Genomic DNA, 13,962 nt, shown 5'->3' with positions numbered 1-13,962 from the left:
TGCTACATTGTGAAAAAATAGGAAAGATAGTCTTTCTTTTTTACATTTTCATGTGTAGCAGTATGCATATATGCGTATATATATGTGTACCATGATATATGCTTATGTACACGTGTGTACCCATCCCTTTTGTACAACCTTCTCTGCATTTTTCTGACACACTTGTTTGCTCGAGAATTGGCCTTTTCTTTTTCCCAGAAATTGTTCATTTTGCCTTCTCATTTAAACTTTATTTTAATTTCCATTGAAATTTTTATTCAATTTTTCATCATTCTTTTTTTTTCCCCCCTCTTCCTATCCTTGAGCTTTTAATTTTAATTATATTTTGACGCTAGTTATGTACCGCCCATGAAATGCGCTCTTTTTTTTTTTTTTTTTTGAACCACTGGTTTGAGTTTACGTGATGTGCGTGTATGTGTATATGTGCTCATATGCATGTGTACTTATATATATATATATATATATATATAACACTTTATATACACTAGATATGGACATATATATATAGTCATACCGCACGTGTAAGATTTTTTTTATTTTTACGCATTTTCGACCCTGCTCACCCGCTCTTTTTTTTATAACGCTCATTGAACTGTGCCCGAGCAACAAGCATATGCGCAGGGGCATGTGCAAACGCCATTTCGTTTGGTGATGTACATATGTAAGAACACATGCATGAACATACATGCACGTAAGTAATGCATATTTGTGCGTATGTGTATTCACATATAAGCAAAAAAAAATGAGCAAATGTTTGTGTACCAATTTATATATACAGCGTTTAATCCTATATATAAAATATTCGTATTAACATTGTATTATCGTTAGCATATAGCGTTAGTGTTTTGCGTAACGTGAGTATTATCATAGCGTTAGCATAGCATTAGTGTGCTTAGTGTGAATACTTTTATCCCTAGGCTTCCCTTTTGCCAATAATTTCAAAATATTGTTCTTTTTTTACGCCCCTCTTCCTTTTTTTTTCTTTACTGAACCACAGTTTGCCGTATTTGTATTACATCTGATAATTATCGTGATAAAAAAAAAAAAAAAGAAAGAAAAAATTTTTTTCACCCTTTTTATTTCATCATTTTTCTTTTTCGATAGTTGTCTTTGTTTACCAAAATAGCCCAGTTAATGAATTCAGAGAACTTGGCACACTGGAAATTAGCGAAAGGCCAATTAGCGAGTGAGCAGTTAGCGAAGGAGCAATTGACAAAAGTGAAAGGGAAACCAGTTAGCACTTAGCAAATTTAAAAAGCCCAATCGGCTTCTGTCCCAATTGCTCATTTTGCTTTTTTGTGTGTTTTTTTTTTTTTTTTATGAGTATATTTGAAGAACGAGTAGGATTATTTTCTTTTTTCTTTTTTTTATTTTACACATGTGTATATGTAACATCTACCTTATTTTGAAAATTCCTGTGAGGCATATTTAATTTATTTATCATTTCTTTTTTTCCCACAGTTTATTACTTCCTAATTTATAAGATTCTCATTTCTCCTTTTTATTTTTTTTTTTCTTTTCTTTTTTTATGTGATGCAATATTGCCTCAGTTTATAAAGTTCAATGATTTTAGCACCTAGTTATTTTTTCACACACGCGTTTTTCGCAATTTACACATTTTTTAAGTTCGAGCATACAAGCGCACATTCGTAGCGCATACCTAATATGTACCTCTCTTTAACGTACGCCCCCCCACTTTGCCCACCCTCCTGAACACCTTTTTGCCCAGGCCTTACACACATTCTCTTACGTATACCAAGTGCCTTGCCATTTCACAAGCTGACCAATTGGCCAGTTATTTTATTACTCTTTTTTTTTTTTTTTTTTTTTTTTTACAGCGTTTCACATATATATGTTACCTGCATGAGCGCACATTCACATAAAAATTTGTGTATATGTGCAAGCACATGATATGCTCATTTGCTCTCGTATGTAAAACCGTACCTTTTTTTTTTTTTTTTTTTTTTTTTTTTGCTCTCATTTTTTATGTTTCAATTGTAATTGTTTAAATATAATTTCATTATAAAAAAAAAAAAAAAATAATAAAATAAATAAAAAATAAAATAAAACAAGATCAAGAATACATTGTGGATTACGGAGAATCTTACGAGAATAATGAAATTGTGCCTTACCGAAATTTGCCAAAGGAGGAGGTACTTCTGATAAGCTACCCGAACACAAGACTTTCGTATGTACAGTTTTTACAGTTACACTTTTTTTTTCGCAACATATTTGCCCCATTCCAAAGACGTTATATATAGTACACACCGTGTGTGAATGTGCAAAATAGGAGCTTCAAAAAAAATTGGCTACAGGTCAAATATAGATTAGGTAGGAAAATATATATACATATTTTCTGTACGACCTATTTGGTATATGCCTCTATTTTTATGTGCTTGACCAAGCCAGGAAGGTGTTGTTACCCATTTTATATGTGAGATTCCTTTGCGGCTCATTTCTTCTCCCTACCACGTTAAATTTGCCCAAAATTTTACATAATGCGTAATATATGTACGTATAACATTTGTCGCATGGCATAACAGAGCAAACGCGCAGCTTTGGATGTTTTCATTCGTTAAAGGTTGTCTTACCCCCATACACATGGGAATTGTCCTGAAGGATATATATTTATATATGTACGTACCGACTAAGCATTGTTTCAAAATTTTCTTAATGGCAAAAAAGAGGAACAATCGAATGTAATTTTTTAGAGAGAAGGACACACAGAGAGAAATCAGGAGCCATTATTTGGAGCTTGGCGAAATCATAAAGAAAAAGAGCACAAGTGTATTATTTGTTTAAGCGATTGTACTTTTTGATAGCACAGATATATTCCCTTTTGTTACCCGAAACGAATACGCGTAGAAGTTAAAAATTTTTTTTTTTTTTTTTTTTTTCTCTCGGGGGTGATACCTTAATAGAAGAAATTTTTCCTTTTTGTGAGAGGGTAACAGGGATAAGGAAATCTCTCCATTGAGCATATTTTCAATCTTACAGAATTATACATTTAGTAACTGCAGAAAAGAGTCTGTTTGACGAAATCGGGAATTATTTTTGCGTGCGAGCATAATATCCCCCATTCGTTTAATTCGGTGAGTAGGACGGGTAGATCTCCACCACAGCTCCATCAATACATATTGTGATTTGTCCATATATTTAGCCCAATATGATGAACAACAAAAACGCTAGCAGCAGCAGCCAAGGGCAGCAACAGTCCTCCTTGGTGGTAACCCAGATTCCACGAAAGAAGCAATTTTACAAAACGAAGATGTGCCCTTGGTTCTTCTCTGGGAGGTGTGATAGAGGCGTCGACTGTTTATTTGCACATTCACAAGAAGAATTAAATCCAATACCTGATTTATCGTTCACCAGTTTATGCCCCTTTGCCAAAAAGGCAGGAGTATGCAAGAATGAAAAATGCAGTTATGCACATTCGGTTTGTGAGTTAAGGCCCACCGGAGATTTATACAAAACGGCTCCATGTACAAAATTTCTCAGAGGAAAATGTAACGCAGAATCACATTGCAGGCACGCGCACTATATTGAAGAATTGCGTCCCTTACCAGGAAATCAGTCACCCTCTCAAAATGCCATCAATCTTATGCTCGCCGCCCCTATGGCTGGTTCCACTCAGAAGGTCAGCAAAAATAAAAATGGCGGAAATGGGGGAAGCGGTGGCAACAGCAGAAGCAACAGCACCCACGCGAACCAACACAATCAAAGCAATCACAACAATCAAAGCAACCACAACAATCAAAGCAACCACAACAATCAAAGCAACCACAACAGCCAAAGCAACCATAGCAACCATAGCAACCATAGCAATCAAACCAGCCATAGCAATCAAACCAACCATAGCAACCATAGCAACCATAACAACCAGAGAAACGGCAATGGATACTTCACGGAGGAGAAGAAGAACGCCGAAAACATTTTGAAGTCGACGAATTCCTTACTCTGCAAATTCTCCTCACAAAATGGAGTGGGCAGTAACCGATTTAGCAAAAATTTCGAAAAAAAAGGAACGCCGGAAAATAATATAAGTAGCAACGTGAATAATGGAGGTGCAGCTGGTAGCTTGAACGAAGGAATGATTAACTGCAACGTGAACAACAACATCAACGGGAATATGAAGAATAACCTGAGCGGCAACGTGACGAGCAAAATGAGCAATAATATGAATAACCATCTGAAGAACCACATGAACAATGGAAGCATCAGTCGTGGCATGAATCGCAATTTGAATGGCAACCTGAATAATAACAACATGGGCAATACGATGAACAATTGTATGAACAGCCGCATGAACAACTGCGGAGTTGGCAATTCAATGAACAGTGCAATTAACGGTGCGATGAGCGGCGCAGTGAACAATTCCATGAACAGTTGCATGAATAAGGGAATGAACAACACCGTGAGCAGCAGTGTGAGTAACACCGTGAGTAGTACCGTAAGTAGCACCGTGAACGTGAACAGGAACTACCAGAAGAGTTCTTCCTACCCGAACAATCTGTACGCGTTGCTAAAGAGCAAAGAGAACAACGAGGACTTCAGTACCGCAATGAACACCATGAACATAAAGAATTACATGATGAATAACAACGATATGGAGAGCGCAAATGGCCTTATAAATCCCTTCAATTTGAGGAAGTTGCAAAATATATGTAGCGGATCGAACGAACCAAACGGTGCCTTCAAGTCCATCAGCAAATTGTTGAATCAGGATATGAACAGGAGTCGCCCGATGAATGGCAGCATGCACAGAGGAAGTTTACCCACCCAACTAGGTAACGGCGTGGCGAGTGTAGGTACCGGAATTTCCAATTTGGGGAGCAGTATGACAAACAATATGAGCAGCGCCATGGTGAATAACATGTCCGTGATATCTAACCTATCGAGTGGCAAGGCAAATATGAGCAACATGAGCAACATGAGCAATATGACAAATGTAACCAACATGACCAACATGACAAATATGAGTAGCATGACGAACATGACGAACATTCCCAGTAATATGAACGGTACGCAATATTACAATATAAGTAAGGCAAAGAAGAGTGATGTGTTGAGCAAGTACTCCTCATTCCAAAGTAAGATTTCATCCTCCTCCATGAGAATATCAAGCAATTCTTCAAAGGAATATTCACAAAATAATGAAGAAAAGAAATTGGTTGACACTATTGAACACATGGAAATCACAGCACAGGATAGTGCACTGAAGGTTATCGAGGATGATAACGAAAAGTTGAATATTGCAGATATTAAAAATTTTTTAAAATTGTTGCAAATGACAAATGCAAATAATTACAAGGAGGATAGTTTTCTGCTGAGTGATGAGTTAAAGAATAGTGGCCACGTTATGCATGAGCAGCAACCACAACAATCACACCAGCCACAGCAATCGCACCAACCGCATCAAACACACCACCCGCATCACGCACAACATATGCAACATACGCAACATGCACAACATGCACAACATGCACAACAGGCCCAACACGCGCTGCAGTATAACCCCGGGCCCTCGGTGAAGAGCGTAAAGAACCATCCGAAACAGCAGTCCAAGAATATTGAAGTAATGCATGGTACACATTTACCTGAACATTTCGTACACACTGGCAATATGCCCCATGTGCAAAATGATGAAAATAGGATGAACAAGTATGACGTAAATGGTGATGCAAAAAATATTTACAAGTTGAACAATAATTCACTGATTAGCTGCTCCAATTTTTGGAATTACCCAGAAGATGAGCTGAACACGACAGCATCGAAAATTGTACAGAACGTGGAAATCTTCGACTACTAAAGGGGGGGAAGTATATGACGAACAATTCGAGGAAGAGGCATATTTTATCGAGAATGTGTTTGAAACTTCCGCCAGCGTGAGCTTCCCCTTTTGCACACGCATATATGTGGACAATACACTAATGTGCATTGACCCATACTCATTGTATAAGGAGAGAATGAAGAAATACGTGATGAGCCCAACATACTTGCGAAATTGTAGCCGAAGAAGTACACTTTATTGCCGCTGAGATTTACGCCAGAATACACTTGTTTGATTTGAAGGATCAACATTTTAATTATGATATTTATAAAAGTGCATGGGCATGTGTAACAAAATTTCTCCTCCATAATTTTGCAGAAGGGTCAGAAGAAGGGCGTAGAACGCATATGTGTATATACTTATATATACATATCAACCCGCGTTAGAACAGGACGAGAAGGCGGATGAAAAATCGAGTGAAGAGAAGAAAAAAATAAGTGACATGATGCTAGTTATGCCCACAATTTGCGCATTTTAAGCATATACAAAAATGTAAAATGTATACACAAGTGTGTGCATGCTTACGCGCGCCTCGGTATATGAAAGGAGTATATGCAGTTTCACCCATCCCCGGAGCAACAAACTTTTTTGGACCGTTGTAATTTCCCCAAACGAAGCATGGAATAAAATGCCTCATATTTTAACTGTGTCAATTCATCCATAAGTAGCAAAAATTCTCTTTTTTTTTTTTTTTTTTTTTATACATATGTTTCAGGACCTTCTGCGTGGATATGGGCGCAGGTTTCCGCGTGAGCATATCTGTGCTCACCCCTACACCTTCCCAGGTGTAAAACTTATATACCACGAAGTGTGTGATAAGGCATTTGACATATATCATACTTTAATGTGTATAATATGTGAACAATACGAAAGAATACCATTTTCTTCTTTTCTTTTTTTTTTTCCCATGAGCATATAATTAAGAATATTATACATGTATTAGGTATATTTTTATATATTTGTATATATTCCTATATATTTGTATAACATGAGTAAATTTTTTTTCTTCTTCTTTTTTTTTTTTTTTTTTTCCTTCCATTGGATTTCTTCCTCTGCCTTTTTTTTTTTTTTTTTTTTTTTTCGCACCTACTTTTGCCCCCCCGCTTTTTTTTTTTTTTTTTTATTTAGTACCAACCATTTGTCTCAAATTTCCTGAGTAATGTTTTATTTCCCTTTATTTTTAAATTTCCATTTTTGTTTTAAAATTTTTTTTTCACATCCCATTATATTTTGCCTCCCTTTCTTGTTTTATTAAAATATATGTGTGCTATAAGCAAAAAAACTTTCTTTTTCCTACGAGACAGTTCGAAAATGAAAAAAAATTAATATTATATTAAAATATATATAAACATTTAAAACTAGTGTAAAGTTTATATCCGACGCGGGGGGAGGTGGACGGGTTGCACAAGTTCTTTTGGTCAGAATAAAGGTGGGGACCTTAGCTTGCAAGTAGGTAAGATAAAGAGTAGAAGGGAAATAAATTAACCTGGCGCTATAAGCCATAACATTTCCCGTATGTGAATGCAGGAGGAAAAAAAGGCCAACTCTGCAACATGTTTTCCTCTATATCGGGTAGAAAAGGGATGCGCAAAATGTTCTGCTCTATGAGGGGTGAGGAAAACATGGCAGTTTTTTTTTTTTTTTTTTTTTTTTTGCAGTTTGAAAATGCACCAAATTTACGTTATTGCCTGTTAGATCATCACCTGTAACGCTTCATCCCCCCACAAATGATAAGGAAAATTACGTTCAGTTCTTGGAACTGTAACAAGTGCGCTTGCACAGTTGCGTAAGTAACATAAGTTGCAATCCTCAGCAGTTGTAACACAGAGGTTATGTCCTGTTTCACGGTTAATTATTTTCTCACCATGCGAATATAATTTAGTAAATACATTCTAACAAATCGAACACGCAAAGGAGTTATTTTCTCTGAGGTGATAAAGAAGACATTTGCGTGTACGTGTAGGTACCGACCTAAAAAGGAGCATCTGTCATTGTACACATACACATTGCGCAAAATGATCCTACAAGTATGGAGGGGAGATGCGCTTATTAAATATACAGTATCCCGATTTCGTCACCTTGGAATTATGGGAAATGAGATAAGTACGCCAACTTGACAATAGCACGGTTGCATATTTAGACATTTGTGTATGGACACGTTTGCATATCTTCAACTTGACCATGTGTAGGAGAACACCATGACAGGGTTTCGGAAATGGTGTTAATAAGAACGACCGAATGTTGTACTCCCCTTACTTTTTCACCAAAATATTTTATCAGAAGGGGGGGGGCGAAAGTTTTACAAAAAATCAAGTCACCTACAACTTGTAATTTAATTTATGTACACACGAAATTATGTGTATCACGTTGTATGTGTCATGTACCTCATCCTTGTGTGTGACCAACTGTCGTTTGTCTTTTAACTTGGTGTTGCAGACCAGGTGGGCGAGTTTATATACATTCCTGATTTGCGCCGCGGGTACGTACATCCCCCTGGCCGTATTAATTTTTTCCGAATTGGCGATTGGGTCCTCACTTCCCTAGACCCCCCATTTTTAACGTTCAAATTGTTCTGGACTAGTCGAAAAGCAACTCCCTCAGGCATATAAAAAAATTGTTAATAATTTTACACCTTTGGAAAGTTGCAAAATAAAAATTGACCCTTCGAACATTGAGAAAAAAAAAAAAAAAAAAAAAAAAAAAACCTTTTCCCACGTGAACAACGACGCAGATAACACTGGCAATGGTTATGGTACAAAACAAACCGAAACGCTGGAAAAATTTATGTGTGTAAAAATGTACAAACAGGAGGGGAAGTGAAAAAAAAAAAAAAGAAATCGTCATTTGTGAAAGCACACACCCTGTGGGAAAATTGGGTAGTATGTAATAATGGAGAAAAATGAACAATTAAATTTTTTTTTTTTAAAATTAACCTAATATATTAAAAAAAAAAAAAAAATTTAATTGTTCCTTTAGGAACACCTTTTTTTTTTTTAGTGCAAAAATGTACATTACGTAAACGCGAATTTATTATTTGAGGAAAGAGAAAAATGTTACGCTCACATTTGCAATCATAAGTTGTTCATGAAAAAAAAGTTACAGGAATGTGGTACCCAATGCACTTAACATAATCCGAAGGCCTGGTCCGCGGATGATAAATGACAGCCAACACGTGTGCAATAATATTACATTAGTACAGAGCTAAGATGTACTCCCCATCAACACAGCGTGCATACGAATAATACATTTGAATGTTAACGCACATTCTTATCAATATAAAAAAGAAAAAAAAAAAAAAAAAAAAAAAAAAAAAGGAATAGCTTCCATCAGGCTTTCTTAATCTTATGTATTTAATGAAGAACATTAAAAAAGAAAAAAGAAGCAGTGTTGACTTTATTTAATTTTTTCAGCAACCCTTTTTCCGTCATTTTTATTCTAATTTTGACTCCCACTTTGAAGTCGCGCTTTTAGCTTTGCATTTTAGCGGCAGATTGCATCTTCACATTTTAATCTCCCATTTTGCGTTCCTATTTTGTCCCCATTTTTGTTTGCATATTCTTCGGAACGAACATAGCAGAGGGGAGCCAAGTTACTCACGACCGAGCTATATGGGAAGATTTATACACCCACATAATACATGCACATACGTATGTACGCATGTACATATGTAAAGGCACCATATTATTACTTCGACCTATGCTACCGCGTTCCTTCGCGTAAGATCATAGATGTGATAGAGCTTCAGAATGTTATTTCTTTTTTTTTTTTTTTGATGTATCCAGACGCAGTTTTTTAATGCCTCCCCATTTTGAAGTTACCCATATATTGGTATTTTTTTTTTTTTTTTTCTACAGAAAAGCGCACTCTTGTTTTTGACAACGCAACCACAGATCACAGATTGGTAGAATAATTGTGAAGGTAAATTTAACCCAACGTCCACATCATGCATGTTGAGGTGACAAATTCCTCCATCTGCGCGTGCTGCACTATTTTTGCTTTAACTGTAGTTTGAGATCTCCCTGTAAATGTGTACTTCCTTAAATAAATGTGGAGCACTGTGGTTTCATTTTATTCTGCGCAAATAGTTATACCTAGCGGATAGTACCCTCTTTCTGTGTGTGTGCATTATTACGTAGAATCTTTTGAAAGGGCACGCAGTTATCAAGCACGTGTCTATTGGATTCCAGGAGAATGATTAAACTAAACAGTGTGTGAGCTGCATTCCTCTAAGTATCACGTAGTAATTTCACCCTTTCCCCGTTTTACTTGTCTCCCCTTTTTAGCTTTCCCCAGGAGAGTCTCCCCCCCCGTGCCGCGCCACAGGGTCCCTGTATACTTGAATCTTCGAATAGTCAATCCCCCCCCTATAAGAGAAAATGTTCAAGACAACGGGAAAACTTCTGTACTCCGTGAAGGTGAGTGAACCCACGAGGGAGGATGCAACGGGGGCATACAGGAACCCTGAGTATAAGGATAAGCTGTTTGATAATTTCGAAGATAATCCTTTGAACAATATGTGGGAAATGTTCGACCAGGTGGCAAAGAAGTATAAGGACCGAGATTGTTTAGGAACGCGAGTGAAGGTGGACAACAAATTGGGTCCTTACAAATGGAAATCATTCACAGAAATACGAGAATTAATTTTAGCAGTAGGATCAGGTTTAGTGAATACGAATGCATGTCCAGTGATCAGATGTGATGATACAAAAGTAACAAGGGCAAGATTTCTGGGGTTCTACATGCCAAATTGTGAAGAGTGGAATATTTGCGATTTGAGTTGTAGTGCATTTAATATAGTAACAGTGCCTTTATACGATTCATTAGGTGTAGAGTCGAGTAAATTTATTCTAGAGCAGACATTAATGCAGACGATTATTTGTAACAAAGCATGCGCCATGAATTTGTTCAAATCGCTAGATTTGTGTGAAAGGATATATTTAAAAAAACTTATTCTCGTGGAGAACGAAGCTGATACGGAAATTAAGGAAGCCTGTGAAAAACACCAGCTAACAATTATCCTTTGGAAAGACCTAGTCGAATCTGGGAAGAAGAAATTACAAGAACCGAGGCCAGGCAATTTAAAAGATATTGCATGTATATGCTACACATCTGGCACAACAGGATACCCCAAAGGAGTTATAATGACAAATGGAAATTTCGTAGCCCAGCTAGCTTCCTCAATAACAGGTCCTTCAAGAATGACCCTTTTGGATATTAACGAAAATGACACCCACATTTCATACCTGCCACTGGCCCATATATATGAAAGAATTATGGTGCTTGTTTTCTGTGCACAGGGGGTAAGAACTGGATACTACTCGGGGAATGTACAAACATTAGTGGAAGACATTCAAGAGTTGAAACCAACATTGTTTATTAGTGTTCCGAGATTGTACAACAGAATCCATGAACGCATATTCAATTCATTAAAAAAAAAATCATCAGTGGTTCAATCCTTGTTTAATAAGGGTTTGGAGCATAAAATAAAAAAACTAAACAATAATGGTATTCCCTTTCACTTCTTCTGGGATAAACTCGTTTTCAACAAGGCCAAGAAAATTCTTGGAGGAAACGTTCGAGCTATGTTGAACGGATCGGCACCTATAAGTCCAGATGTAGTAAAGAAATTGAAGGCAGTTTTTTCTGTACCCATTTTTGAAGGTTACGGAATGACAGAAACCCTTGGTCCAGCTTTTATTTCGCATAGCACAGATGTGAATATAGGACACATAGGGGGTCCTGTTCCCTGCGTTGAATATAGAGTTGTATCCGTACCGGAAATGAACTACCTAATTACGGACAACCCACCTAGAGGAGAATTGCATTTGAGGGGGCCAGCTATCACTAATTTGGGTTATTTCAAATTGGAAAAGGAAACGAATGATTTTATTGACAATGAGGGATGGATAAGCACAGGTGACATTGTATCCTTTAGTGAAAATGGGTCGATTACCATTATTGATAGGAAGAAGAACATTTTCAAATTATCGCAAGGGGAATACATAGCTGTGGAGAAAATCGAATCCGTTTACAGACAATCTCTCTATATTAGCCAGATCTTCGTTTTTGGATATTCATACGAATCTGTGCTTGTGTGTATTGTCTGCCCCTCCTTGGACACCATAGAGATATGGAAAAATCAGAAGAAAATTAACAAGACCGATGAGGAGGTGATGCAGATGCCCGAATATAAAAGGGATGTTATTGATGATCTCATCAAAATGGGGAAGAAGGATGGATTGAAGGGATACGAACAAATTAAGGATGTGTACTTTGCTACGGAACCCTTCACCATCGAAAACGATTTGCTCACACCAACCGGCAAGATCAAGAGGCACGCTGTACAGAAGAAGTACAAGGAACAGATCGATGAAATGTACAGGCAACTGAAGGCGGCGGCTTGAGCGAAGGAGTTCTCATCCAAAACGTGTTGAAGGGCGAACTTTTAAGAGACGAAACTTTGAGTAAATTCGTCCTGCTTTTTGTCGGTGACCTGTCGGATGCTCGAATATGTAGAATACATGTACACACTAGGAAGAGACCATCGTTCGATTTTTTTTTTTTTTTTTTTTTTTTAATTTTCGGGGGAAGGTTGGTGTACATGTGCCCGGAAATGAATATTCATCCGGCTATCTCTGGAAATTGTGACATCTCACAATGAAATCCTCTGCATATATAACGAATCAGATACACATAGGCAGGCACAGATTCCCTGTCCAGGAAAGACTACAATTCGCTCCACCACATGAGAGGAGCGCCAGGTTGCTCATACAACACATTCACATAGAAGTGGCACCCATGGGGGTGTACTTGCCCGACGCACACGTGCGTACACACACACATAGGTATATATATATGTATGGCAATAGGTGGGACCCCACTTCCCAGCTTATCGAATTTGTTTTAAGCCGCGTATGCGTATATACATATATACATATATACATATATACATATATACATATATACATATATTCATATTATTGCACTTGTATGACCCGCCTGCGAACATGTAAGAACATGTGTATGCGTCTTTGCTTCCACCATTCTGAAGAATTTTGCACTTAGCACCTGTAATGACAGAGACATTCATACGTAGAAGAGTCATCTTTTTTTTTTTTTTTTTTTTCTATTCTTTTTTCCTTCTTTTTACATTGTAACATTTTGAAAATTTTTTATTTTTAATAATTTTAAAACATTTTATGCCACATTTAAATTGTTATTCAATAAGGAGAAGATTTCGTGACGGCCAAAGGTGAAAACATGAACGTACACGCAGTAAACGGGTGTGTTGTTGGGGCGGGGAGAATACATAAATGTATGCATGTACGTATGTATATATGTATATATGCATGTGCTACATTATAGTTGATGATAAGGCAAAGGCGGATGCATTACCCAGGAATTGGAATGCCTTCACTGCAGAACTGCCAAAGGGCGAACGTTTAGACCAAGCAGATTAAGGGAGTTACTTCTTATAATTATGGTTTTTGCAAACGCGTTGTGAAGAGCTCTTTTTTAAGGTGTTCTCCTCCCTCACGGCACGATGCGATATCATACGACGACGTAACCTTTGCAGTTTTTTTTTTTTTTTTTTTTTTTTTTTTTTTTTTTTTTTTTTAAATTTCCGAAGTGTACGCATGTGAGAACACTTGGTGAACAGATACATACACTGGCTACTCGTCGACCGTTTATCCTTTTTGATCTGTTTTTGGAAATTGTATTTTGAATTTTTTTTTCGGTCGCACTTGGTGGATTTTTCCTTTTTGAAAAGGTGTGAAACGAAAAGAGCTCGAATCGGTCGCAAAGGCCGCGAATTTCCTGTGTAAAATGTGCCTGTGGTACAAGTGACGCGAAATATAATGAACATGCACAGAGATTTGAAATCACGGGCGAATATTTTTGTTACTCCAGATTTGGAATTATCACAATGTTAACTTGAAGGAAAATCGCAGCAGACCTGTATCTGGGTGTGCGATTGGATTGCTTTATTTTCCCCCCCTTTTTTTTTTTTTTTTTTTTCCACCGATTCTGAGGTTTCTATTTCAGGAGAGGGACGCACAACTGAAGCCCAATTTTGTGTGCATTTTTGGCTACTTGTTGGAAGCGCGAACAATTTTTTGTTATTGATCTGT

General features: G+C 37.1%; 2 protein-coding genes across 2 annotated transcripts; both read left to right on the top strand.

Annotated features, from left to right (window-relative positions):
- Positions 1-3,166: 3,166 nt before the first annotated feature.
- On the top strand, positions 3,167-5,809 carry PKNH_1007800 (zinc finger protein, putative; the record flags this gene model as incomplete). The annotated part of the gene is made up of 1 exon (XM_002259524.1): positions 3,167-5,809. The coding sequence occupies one exon, from the start codon at positions 3,167-3,169 to the stop codon at positions 5,807-5,809; it is 2,643 nt and encodes an 880-aa protein (XP_002259560.1).
- Positions 5,810-10,206: 4,397 nt separating this feature from the next.
- Positions 10,207-12,234, top strand: PKNH_1007700 (acyl-CoA synthetase, putative; the record flags this gene model as incomplete). Its single annotated transcript, XM_002259523.1, has 1 exon — positions 10,207-12,234. One exon carries the CDS (start codon positions 10,207-10,209, stop codon positions 12,232-12,234), a length of 2,028 nt encoding a protein of 675 aa, XP_002259559.1.
- Between the last annotated feature and the right edge of the window lie 1,728 nt (positions 12,235-13,962).

Source organism: Plasmodium knowlesi (genome assembly GCF_000006355.2).
Source record: "Plasmodium knowlesi strain H genome assembly, chromosome: 10".
In the NCBI taxonomy this organism is placed as follows: Eukaryota; Apicomplexa; class Aconoidasida; order Haemosporida; family Plasmodiidae; genus Plasmodium; species Plasmodium knowlesi.
Note: the sequence above shows the minus strand (reverse complement) of the source record. Positions and strands in the feature narration are given on the sequence as shown.